This window comes from Magnolia sinica, chromosome 12, assembly GCF_029962835.1.
Source record: "Magnolia sinica isolate HGM2019 chromosome 12, MsV1, whole genome shotgun sequence".
NCBI classification, from domain to species: domain Eukaryota; kingdom Viridiplantae; phylum Streptophyta; class Magnoliopsida; order Magnoliales; family Magnoliaceae; genus Magnolia; species Magnolia sinica.
Genome location: NC_080584.1, coordinates 14,396,066 through 14,408,618, shown reverse-complemented (window position 1 = coordinate 14,408,618; position 12,553 = coordinate 14,396,066). Strand labels below are relative to the sequence as shown.

The 12,553-nt window shown below is 36.9% G+C and overlaps 1 protein-coding gene across 2 annotated transcripts; it reads right to left on the bottom strand.

The window, feature by feature from the left end:
• Positions 1-1,262: 1,262 nt before the first annotated feature.
• On the bottom strand, positions 1,263-11,779 carry LOC131220964 (myb family transcription factor MPH1-like). 2 transcript variants are annotated; one of them, XM_058215994.1, is made up of 6 exons: positions 11,604-11,736; positions 10,187-10,296; positions 9,815-9,891; positions 6,157-6,323; positions 3,428-3,512; positions 1,263-1,641 (listed from the first exon to the last, which is right to left on the bottom strand). In XM_058215994.1, exons 3-6 carry the CDS (start codon positions 9,860-9,862, stop codon positions 1,357-1,359), a joined length of 585 nt encoding a protein of 194 aa, XP_058071977.1. In that variant the 5' UTR covers positions 9,863-9,891; positions 10,187-10,296; positions 11,604-11,736; the 3' UTR covers positions 1,263-1,356. The 2 variants fall into 2 exon arrangements, with proteins under 2 accessions (XP_058071977.1, XP_058071976.1); XM_058215993.1 differs by lacking the exon at positions 10,187-10,296 and having other exon boundaries at positions 11,604-11,779.
• Positions 11,780-12,553: the final 774 nt, after the last annotated feature.

Below are 12,553 nucleotides of genomic sequence, written 5' to 3'. Positions count from 1 at the left end.
TCAACTCAATATTTGCTAATTAAAGAGTTTTGCTAATGACCCCACTTTCATGGGACCATTATCACCGTTCCAAACATTTAAAACAGCACACGGGGTGACCGATCATTGATCCGAACCATTCATTTATTCATAGAACTAGCAACAAACCATGCATATCAGATGATTCTAACTCTTTCAATTGGGCCAATTTTTTACAAATTGTCCATTGTTTATACAAGCTATAAATCTCTTAGTTAAAATCATCGAATCAAAGTGTTATTTTAGAATTATAAGAAATATAAAGTGGGATCAGACCTATTATTTCTCCCAGCAATCCCGACTGGCATGATTTTTGCACCATAGCTTGCTTATAATTACATGAATGAACGACAGTTCCTAGAGAGAGAGAGAGAGAGAGAGAGAGAGAGAGAGAGCTCAAGCCAGTTTAGTTGTACACCAACTAGTTAGCATTATAATTACATGAATGAACGACAGTTCCTAGAGAGAGAGAGAGAGAGAGAGAGAGAGAGAGCTCAAGCCAGTTTAGTTGTACACCAACTAGTTAGCATGTGAGGCCAACCATGATGTTTGTATGACATCTCGCCATTAAATAAGGTGTCCCATCGTGAAAATGGGATGCCCCAAAATTCAGGTCAATCCAACCATTAGATATGCCCACATGAATGTGGAGTTTGGAGTTTTTGGGGGTGGTGGCTCAACGTTTACGATAGTGAGGCCCACTAGATAGTTGCATTGACCTGATTTTGGGAGCATCTCATTTTCATGGTGGGACAACCTTGTTGGATAGGCAACACTATGATGAGCCCCACATGCCAACTAGTTGGATGTCCAACGAGTTGTGCATGTGCATGTGATGTGTGTGCATATATGCCAACTAGTCGTACGTCCAACTAATTAGTGTTTGGTCCCACCATGATATTAGTATGACAACTTACACGAGGTTGTCCCACTATGAAAATGGGATGCCCCAAAAACCAAGTCAATCCGACTATAAAAATGGTATACTCAAACGAGGTCGTTAGGGATGCCCCACGTGAATGTGAAGTTTTTTGTATGATTGTTCATGATTTTCTATGGTGTGCCCCAGTTGATAGTAGGATGACCTGATTTTTAGGGCATCCCATTTTCATGATGGGACAACCTTGCTGAGGCTAGGCAAGATGTCACACGAACACCATGGCGGGCCCCACATGCCAACTAGTTGGAAGTAGAACTTGTGCGTGACCATTTCTCACACGTGGATACACGTGCACTTGCACATGAGTAGGAATTAAATTTATACATGAAGTAATAATAAAAATTTCTCAGTGATGAGAAGATTATTACAACATAATAATGGAATAGTTTGTGCTAATTCTAGTTTGAATATGAACAGTAATGAGTGGATGAAATGGTTAGGTCTAGATTTATATCATTCTCCTTAAGAGTCTTATGGCTCATCATATCTACATTGTGCTTTCTAGACTGTGGTGGACCTTCTTCACTTGTATCAATTTCAACGGTTGATGATGATTCTCCCTTGTTTGCACTTCTTCTCACCTCTGAAGTAGTGATGGATAGTGATAGCTCACAACTATTATGACAGGGCCCACCAGCCGTTTGTTTGTTGGGCATCCCATCAAGAGAGCATAGTTGGCGAAGCTGCAAGAGAGAGACAGAAATCAGAATGTTGGGTCAGGTAGGAAAGAATTAAGGTGGGCCATGCCCATGCCAGGGAAATCAACGTTGTCCGTTGACGTTTTTCCTCACAGTGGATGGGGCATATCCCATAAATTACACTTTTCAGATTTATCCTGACCGTCAGATTTCAGTATTGAATTTGAGACGTAACGAGTTTTCTCTAGCCGTAGATTTGATGACCAGTGAATAGGCAAACAGGATCATCCCGTTGGCGTGATTTTTGGGGTATGCCCTATCCATAGTGGGAGGACAGGATTAAAACAATCTGCACTGGTATATGTTAGGAAACCTATGTAATTTGGACTTTTAAAAGTCCATGCCATGTTTAGTTGGATTAGTTGCATGCTAGCGTACGTAATATCTTTTGGTTTTGGTTTGATAGACTGTAGGTTATCCATTGAATGGATGCCATGCACTTCATAATAGACAAGACAAGAGATGAGTTTTAATTTTAGAGAAGCTTGTCTTGTGGGAAAAACCTATACATAATTAATGCAAGCAAAGTAAAACCACATAAAAAAAGAAAAAAAGTGCCAAAGCAAAACTCAAAAACTAAAGTGAAAAATAGAGGTTCATGTGATTTGACAATATACCTATATTCACCGGATAACAATTTGGATTTTTTTTCCCCCACTAATTTAGAGAAATCAAGAGTAAAAGGTTCTTTCTCCAATTTTTCAATTTACAATCCTCACTAACGAATCACTCATAAAGATGATACATCTCTCTCTCTCTCTACATATATTCTTTTTTATAGAAAACATATACAAGAGAGCACACATGTCAAAAGCCTATGATAACTAAGCTTTACAGTACAGCATTTCCTATTTGAAAACATCCACCAATTCAATAGCTTGTTCAATCTTCCAATCCTTGATCTCTATTTTAAGCTTTATCAAAGGGGGCCATCAAGTGGTCCAAGCATTGGGTTCAAAGGATCATCAGTTTACATGCATAAACAATCAGTGCGAATGTGTGCAACATCAAACAATTGTTTTTATTTAAAACATATATCGCCAGTGTATAGCATGTGAGACAATGCATGTGGAGCAGGGACGAGATAAGAGAAAAGGAAGAGGGACTCAGGTGAGAGAAAACAAGGTGAGAGATTTGGTGGGATATATGAGGCTACATGCAAGTGCATGCTAAATAGAGGTAAGAGAATAATTGACAATCCATCCTCAATCTTTCCTTTGCTGTGGCTCACTTGAATTCTCAATCTACCTAATTTCTTGACTGGTATATAAATAGATGTCACATAGTCATCAAGATGGGTTCTACAAAACCTTTATCGCATGATCTTCTTAATTTGATGCTTTATGCAGGCTACATGCAGAGTAGAGGAGTAGAGTCCATGTGGACTATAATATTAAAACAATTAAGAAAGTCAGTTTAATCAAAGTCATTCATGATGCTTTGTATGGTAAAATCTGAACCATCATTTACTGAACAGCTACATTTTAAATGATAGTTTTACTTTTTTTTGTAACCAAAGTTTTAAAAACTAATTGCTAAGGCAAAAATGTTTAAAACTATTGGCACTATATATAGTACAAATTATTCTTGAAATGACATACCATTATACATTGAGGTTGGTGAGCATGACAATCGGACTGTTAATCTAGTTTCAGATTTTACCATACAAAGCATCATGATATAGATTTTCGAACTACAGGCCTACCAAGAAGTGGTCCAATAATGGATGGTCCAGATTGTCACTTGATCAAAACTAGAGGAAATAAATCACCTGATTTGCAGTGCCTGTCCTTTCTTCTCTCCAAAAGAAGTTGCCATGCTTGGACTCCCATGCTCTTACTCCGTCTAATAATGGGCTGCAAAACCCAAAATCATCTCTATTAGAAGAGCTGAGAAATTTTTATTTCATTCCTAGAAAAGATCCAATTTGGGAAGCAACAATCTGTGGAATTCAATTCATGCAAATATGTGTGGGGCCCACCATGGATCTCATATTGCCCAAGTATCACCCTGATCAGATGATCACAGCCATTAAAATAATTAAGGGTCTGCCAGAAAAAAACTTGGGTATTCATGATGATCCTAGCTACCATACGGATGGATGGATCCTGGTCTGTATTGTCATGTCCCAAAAATTAGGTTGGTCAGACAATCCTAACCATTTGATTGGAGGAGAAAGTATCTACTGCCCATTTCTGGGGTCCTCATCAAGGATTTCGGTTCGCCTAATCCGTTCCTCTTTCAGAAAAATGGTCAGTATACAGTAGGGTCAAGCTCATGCACGGTCCAGATCTCGTACATGTCTGCGACATGATCCGTTTTCTCATGTGTGGTAAAAGGGTATCCTGATCTCTCGACTGTATTTTTTCATTTTTCAGTTTGTACATGTGTGGTCCATGATCAGGTGGTCCAGAATACCCTAATACATGTGTGGTCCATGATCAGGTGGTCCATCGAGCCCAAGGTTTAGATGATGGTCTAAAACCCTAATAACAGCCAACTAGCATAGATGTTTTGTAATGAAAATTTAATGGCCCCTTAAATAGAAAAAACTGGAAATCAGAAAATAAAAAAATAATATATTAGGGCATGTTTGGATGTGCCACTTAAAAACTGAGTTCATCTTATTTTAGCCAATCAGAATTATGCATTATAGTTATTGGTAATTATCAAGATTGATTTCAATCCTTACCAAAGGGTGTGTTTGGTTGCAGCAAATTTCATTAAATATCATGCAATTTTGCACCAAATCAGATTAATTAATCATGAAATATCTAGATATTTCATTGTATTTTGGTGCAAACAAACACACCCAAAAAGAATTATGATCTGTAATAAATAATTATGCTAACTAAAATAAGATGAACTTGTATTTAAGTGGCACCCTAAAACAGGCCTATAGACTGTTTTTCTTTTCTTTTTCTTTTCTTTTCTTCTTTTTTTTTTTTTTTTTAAAAAAAAAAAAGCAAAAGAAAATTTTATTCCATAGCATAATGCGAATGTATCTTAATAACATTGTGCATATACGTTATGTGTGTTGGCATAAACAGGCAGTCCAATATTCCCCATTTGGTGTGCTAAAATCAGTAGATTAATATTATTATTTTTATTATTATTATTATTTTTAATGTTCCACTGAATATTTTAGAGGCAATCCCAAGCAATTACGACATGTCTTTTAAGGTGTGTTTGGTTGCACCATATATCATCTCTTGAAATTTCATTCACCCAATATCATTTTGTGAAATTTTAACGATATTTGGTGCAACTACATGCACCCTCTACTAAAAAGCAGTTAAGTTGCATTTGTTGAATTAGGGTGTGTTTGGTTGCATTAAACAGGTCCAATTTTCCCATTTGATGTTAGTAGATTTTTTAAAATGCTAAATATTTTAGATGCATCCTCAAGAAATTATGGCGTCTTTTAAAGTGTGTTTGGTTGCACCAAATATCATATCTTGAAATTTCATGCACCCATTATCATTTTGTGAAATGTCACAGTATTTTGTGCAACCAAACACACCCTCTACTAAGAGGCTGTATAACATGAAGTAGGGTGTTTGGTTGCACCAAATATCACGAAATTTCATGATTACTTAAAACTTTTGTGATCCAGGGTTCAATCCTTGGTAATGTTACCTTTTATATATATATATATATATATATATATATATATATATATATATATATATATATATATATATATATGAGTAAATTTACATAATAATAATAATAATAATAATAATAATAATAAGGGCGAAAAAGAGTGCCGGCACATCAGCAGCACATATCTGAAATGTTTCTAGCTTTCTTTTATTTTAGACAATGATTTAATAGCCACTGTTTCAAAAACAACCATAGTTATTTACCATTTTTTTTTGTCTGTCATTTCCACCTTATGGAGTGACCTTTTGAGCCCCTGAGTTGGACCCTGGCCCATAAATCGATCTCAGCCATAAATCTTGGGCTGCATGTTTCACTTGAATACCATTGGTGCATTTATGTTAACCATCTACTGGAAGGACAAAACTTGAAAGATTTGAATTGCCCTACCATAGATATTTCAAGGCATGGTACATCCATGGTGGGGCCGACAGGATAACAATCTGAAGCATTGAACAGTGTGCCCCACAAATTTGAAGCCTATATACTAGGCTTGAGTATCATGATTCCTCAATTAGGGTTAGAGAACTAAAATATATTTCTCACTTCCTTTGGCTCAAGTGATCAATGACTTGCTCTTCATACACAAGGAAAGCATGTACAATATCCTAACTGATCATCAGGTGGGCCTCACAATAGATGGGGCATATCCCAAAATTCACACAGATTGGACAATTTTAACCGTAGGATTATGGTATAACTCAGTGTGATTGTTATTGGTGTGGTTTTTGGGGTATGGGCCATCAAAGGTGGAACCAACCCTATGATCGGCTCAGATTGGGTAGAACTTTGCCACGTGTCTATCAGCTAACAAAAGGGTAATCAAATCAAGCATACCTTTGCAGCAAACAATGGCCAGATTTGAAGCGCGGATGATAGTCTTCAGAGCAACTCGACGAATCGAAAATACCAACGTTCTTGTGATGCATCCTTCTCCTCTTAGAGAGACCTTTCATAGATAGAAATGCTTCAACACCCGCGCCATTCTTCGAACTCCTGTACATCTGTTGTTTCAACTATGTCAGTACTATGGATGCCACGTCGGCTTAGTCTGCATGCATATACATGCTGCAACATCTAAGCCGTCCGATCGAGTAGGAACTACGACCGTTCAAATGCCCTGGCCCGAAAATCAGGTCGGTCCATTCATCAAGTGGGTCCCACTGTATGAAACGCATGGGTGGTTAGAAATATTCTTTGCTGAGCTTCTTAGCCATCTATTTTGTTTTGCACACTGCAGCCCCACCTGACTCATGGATAGCTAGATCCAATCCATCCATTTAGTGGGTCCTGCCCATTTAAGACGTTGAACAGATGGTCATAGCCATCACTCTCTTGTATTGAATCCATCTAACCTCTGGCTGTCCATGCAAATATTGTCATTGTCATCCCTTCCATGGCCATTCGTGAGAAGAACCCCACTCAATAAATGGTCTGGATCGCGCACGCCACCTTCCATGTATCAGTTAATGGGTGAAGATGTGGAATGAAAAACATTGTCATGCATGTCATGCATCACATGGCCCATCATTTTTCATATCATTAGAGATAAATGATACAATTAATTGGATCAGTTGAGATATGACTATCTTAGTTTGACTATAAATAAGAAAGTGAGGGTGTTTCGGTATTGTAATTTGAAGGTGAATTTAATGTGTTCATTGTAGGTGTATGCTTATATTCATTGGTGAATTTAATGTCTTCATTGTAGGTGTTTTTTTTTTTTTCATTGGTGAATTTAATGTGTTCATTGTAGGTGTATGCTTATATTCATTTAAAAATAAAAATAAAAAGTCCTTTAGTTTTGGGTGTCCCGTTAGCAATGTACACACAAGATTTGCTAAATATCTGGATCCATTCTTATAGGCTATGGCCATTGGATCTGGGGTCATGTTTCAATGATCAAACTGAAATCTTTGAGATTGGAAGATCCTACTTCCTATTGAGGGTCACCAAAACAAAGGTTAAAGATAGATGGGGATATTCAGAGACAATGAGTTAAATGATCAAAGGTTAAAATATTCCAATTCAAAAGCATTTTTTTAACTCCCCATTCATATAGTGAGTCCAGTCATATAAATGGTGTGGATCATTGAAACATGACTCCAAATCCAATCGCTGCGGTGGTAGCATTTCAATTATCAAAGCATTGGAATGGGTCATGTTTCAATAATCAAATCATTTATCTGACAAGATATAGAGTTTAGAGTTGGGAGGACAATTGCCAATGAAAGGCTTTCAGAAAAAATTCATAAGTTAGTTAGCGAAGCTAGGTGGGGCCCTCCATGATGTTTGTGAGAAATCCACCATGTCAATCCATTTTGTTAACTCATTTTAGGACATGAGATCAAATCCAAAACTCAAGGAGGCCATGCGAGATGGGAAAATGGGAAAAGAAATGTCTACCATTGAAACCTCCTTACGGTCTGCCATCCAAACCATTTATAAGGTCATTCCCACTGGGATGAACGGGAAACATTAAAAAAGAAAAAGCCTGATACAAAACTTTCGTGTCCATGAGAATGTTTCAACATTGGTCACTCAATTCCCACCGTTTCCTCTCCTGTGGCCTACTTGAGTTTTGGATCTGCCTCATTTTTGGTCTCATGTCTGAAAGTGAGCGGCAAAAATGGATGCATAGGGTGGTTTTCTCACAAATATCACAGAGGGCCCCACCTAGCTTCCCAGCATAAGAACATTAGAAAGCCTTTGGTATAATCCACATCCAGTTGATGGTGGCTGCCTTGAAAATCTTCAAGACTGGAGGATCATAAACTTCTGATGGATGTACAGCAAAACAACAGTTAAAGAAAAACTAAACAGTTCATATTCAAATAAAATGAGTTAAATGATCAAAGTTTAAAATATTCTGATTTTAATTAGATTATTATTTTTTCTTTACTCTCACTCATCACAGTGAGACCTATTATATAAATGATTTGGATAATTGAAATATGACCCTAGATCCAATCACTATGGTCACAATGTATCTTATAAGGTGGTAATAGACCTACATAGTGATATAAATCCATACAATAAGTTACAACCTGTGTATGGCGATAACACATGTGTATAAAAACGTTTCATTTTTATCACTTTCCATGCATTCCCATACAAATGCATAGCACTAGAATGTATGCTTATCTAGATAACCCTAGTTAATTTAAGACTATACCAAGGTCCAAAATATCAGAAGACGTCATAGTGTCGATGTATCACAATGAACTGTTCAAATGAAATTTTGAGCTGCGTTTGGAAGCACACGGAATTTGTGAATTAGGCGGAGGATTTCGAGGAGATTTCATTATGGAAGGGACATGTTTGGACAGACATGCACAATGGACTTTGCATTGGCCCAGCTATATATCCTCTTTCCATTAGCCAACCCAAAATGGCTATTCCTCTCATCTCCATCTAGGAAATGATCTATTTCACCAAACTGCTATTTCAAGACAACCAAATGCACCTTTGAATATATTTGACTGCATTACCAGCTCAGCATAATTGATTCTACAGTTTTGAGTTTTCACCCAAAAGTAGAAATAGGAATCTAACTTAGATATAAAGCTTAAAAGAATGCTCATTTAAAACTAAAGATTAGTAAGTTTAAATGAGGTTAGCTAATTCCATCTACACACTTGCACACCTGCTAATATGAAGCGTTTGTAAGATCAGGCCATTTTACAACTCATGTGAACCACAGCATACAAACAATGGGTGTCCAGGAAAAACTGGTTCACGTTGTATATTGTAGCCCACTCAAGGAACTACTAGAAATTACATATTTCATTCCCAGACCAAGCATATTGAAATAGATTATCATTTTGTTCTGGAACAGGTTATATGTGATGAAGTGCAAGCATTCTCTTGGTTTTTCAACTAAGTAAACTGGGGATGTCTGTACCAAAGATCTCACCAGTTCTCAGTTTTGTTTTCTAAAGTACAAACAGATGTATCTGTGGCTGCCATCAGTTTGAGGGTGAGTATTTGGGTGTCTAGCACGTATCTCATGTGTGTCTCGTGTGCAATGTTAAGGGTGTGTGTGTAGAATCCTGTAAGCACAAGAAGTATAATTTTGTTATATAACATAATAAAAAACCCTAAAGAAGAGTACTGTTATATATATAATAATAATGTCTTGAATTATTCTTTAATCAAATAATTTTGAATATTACAATTTTTCTATATATATATATATATATATCATGTTTGACATTTCATTTTTACTCTATTAATGGGATTAATTGGGTTTAAGCTATACACCGTTTATCTAAAGACACACTTGCACTGTTGTTTTGGATTAAGCCACTTGAAGAACGGCCCGTTTAAGATTGACCCGCCAAGTGGTAATCGCCATGTGTGACCGCCGTCTGATGAAAATCCAGTGGCACTCTGAATGTACTGACCAGATCAATTCTCGTGCATCTAACATAAACCTATCTAGAATGTGTTTTTAAAGGTCCATGGCCCTTACGGAATATGATGAAAATAATACCTGAAGATGGCTTTTGACATGAGATATCCCCAGCCCTTCCACACCCATCAGCTGTAGAATGTGCTTTGGAGTCGCTTCTGAGAATAAATAAGTAAATAAAAGAGAGAAATCAGTGTCCCATCAACCGTAGATATCATGCATAAATTTTCTAAAATTTGATGACTGACTTGTTTTTTCTTCTTTTTTTTTTTTCATACCCCCATTTCCCACCAACGTGTAGTATGTGTTGCATATTCTTTGAGGTTTGCAATGTGGGCCACACCGTACTCGGAGATTACTTGGTGAGTTAGGTTGTTTAACTCAATGGGTGGGCCACACCACCAAAATCAATGGACTGTAGATGATTCAACTCAATTTAGGGTTTTGGCCTACCTAGTTAGTGGATCAACTTGAGTTTTAGCTAGATGATCTTCAAGGTGTGGACAACCTTATACACAGCTCAGATCTTCAACAAAGATGGCATCTTGGAGGGAAAAATAGGGCTGCATGTGAAAATTTACAACCATCCTATGTAAGTGATCATCTCTAGGGTTCCCAAAATATAAGATTCATGAATCAACGGTGGTGGATTAAGCATCATTTTATTTTTTTTGTGTGATAATTTTTCCTGTGATTAAAGGCCCCCATTTGATGGTCCACAGAGAAGTGCAATGATTTAATTTATGAAAATCATAGGTTAAAATGGTTATTTTATTCTCCATTCATCTCATGAAATCAAAAGGAGGCTACATGAGAAATATATTGACTATTTTGCCACTAAAACTCACCTTACACAAAAGTGAGATCGCACCTTTGTACACTTACGATTTCGTACAACTTCCATGATTTTTTTTTTTCTCCAAATATTATCCTCTTGTAAGATAGTGTTTGGGCGTACTCATTAGACAATATCGAAAAATTTTAAAATTGTGATTTGGAAACATATTAAGGGTGTGTTTGGGTCATGGCCATTTGCAGAGTAGAGGAAATATAATTTATGATTTTCAGATTTCTACTCTTAGCAGAATTTACGATCGTTACATTGTATTGGGAAGAAAAAGCTTGCCCACATCTGATTGAGCCCCGTTTCAAGATCTTCAAAAAATCCAATTGAGTAGAAATCCCAAATCAATTTTCTTATGGCCTGACTCAAAGGATATGTTTGGTTGCACTATCATGCAATTTTCCACTAAATTAGACTGAGTTTTCTATTATTAGTAGAATTTTCACTAATAAAAATTGGATTGGAACTATAAAAAAATTGCCCATATTTAGAAAGCACGGTTTCATGATTCTTAAAAAATCTAATAAGAGTAGAAATGGAGAATCGTAAATAATTTTTCTCTTGACCTACAAAGACATGTTTGGTTGCACCAAATATCATGAAATTTTGTACTAAATTAGTCTAAATTTTCTACTTTTAGTACAATTTTTTAAAAGTACGCATTGTATTTGGGGTATCTGAGTGGGTAGACTGTTTCAAGATTTTCGAAAAATCTAACAAGAGTAGAAATCCCAAAAATCGCGACCTTCTAATAGCTTATATGCCAAAGGATATAAGTTTAGTTACACCTAATATCATCAATTTTGCACTAAATTAAGCTGATTAATCATGAAATTCAATGATATTTGTCGCAACCAAACGCATTCAAACAAATCTTAACATGTTATGCTTGTATATGGACAAGATCACACGATCAAGAAAAACCAAAATCAATTTAATTTCTTTACCCCATCCTAGTGAGAGAGATAGAGAGAGGGAGTTCTGGTGAATTTCATCATCCACTAACTTCCACTCACTGAAACTTACTGTATGGTCCACCAAGGCAATCGACGGCTTCGATGAAGCGATTGTGAAGATCTACGGTCCATCGTAGGCGAGGAGCGTCAGATCTGTTGTACTGCCTCACTCCAAATCTTCCAAGATCTCTCATATTATTTGTGTTCTTGATAAAAGAAGAACTCACTATAGGACATTGGATGGTATATAAGTTAGGCTTGCCAACCTCTCCCTATTGATGTTTGTTCATCCACAAACATGTAGGATACCTGCCCATCCAAATACAGCCACACACGCTAAAACGGAATGCGTGTGAAGGATCTGAACTTTCCATCTGGTTGGAAACAGCGCTTAGATCTTGTAACGTAAAGATCAGTTCAGATCATATCTAGGGTGGGCCACAACATATAAATGGGTGGCTGGAAAATTTGTTCTTACCGTTGGTTTATTTTGTACATTGTGACCCATCTGAGGAGTGAAATGGCCTATTTTTAAGACAGAAGATGAATGGATGAATATTTCCAGCTAGATGGAGAGCTTAGATCTCACACACGTGTTTGATATTGGCACGTGTGAATTCACGTGGATGGGCAGGGCTCCACACGCGTGTGGAATTGTCAAGAAAGAATAATGGTAGAGTCTAACACTTGACTTTCGAGACAAGGCCAGTCAAAACATGCTGCAGAATGCTTTCCTGAAAGGTTAGATCAAACGGTAGGCTACAATGTGAGTTTGTCACAACTAACTTAGTTGTGAAATACTCATTGGTAGCATCATAATCCCAACCGTTTAAATTGTGTCACTCATAATGGATGGATTTTAGACTGAAAATTACCCCAAATGGACCATCCATCCTAAATATCAAGTTTGTGGCATCCAATGGATGCCCAAAACGAAACTATTGATTGTCCAATTTTCATTTGGAGAAATCAGGCGGTCAGGATCTTCTGGTAAGTGAAATTAGGGGTTTGCTTCATTGG

What these genes read in the sequence shown, in the direction of transcription:
- LOC131220964 (XM_058215993.1), bottom strand. Translation starts at nt 11,727, where the DNA reads ATGAGAGATCTTGGAAGATTTGGAGTGAGGCAGTACAACAGATCTGAC. An exon ending in ATGTCAAAAGCCATCTTCAG is followed by an intron (nt 6,324 to 9,814) that starts GTATTATTTTCA and finishes TTGAAACAACAG; the next exon opens with ATGTACAGGAGTTCGAAGAA. An exon ending in GGCCATTGTTTGCTGCAAAG is followed by an intron (nt 3,513 to 6,156) that starts GTATGCTTGATT and finishes TGGGTTTTGCAG; the next exon opens with CCCATTATTAGACGGAGTAA.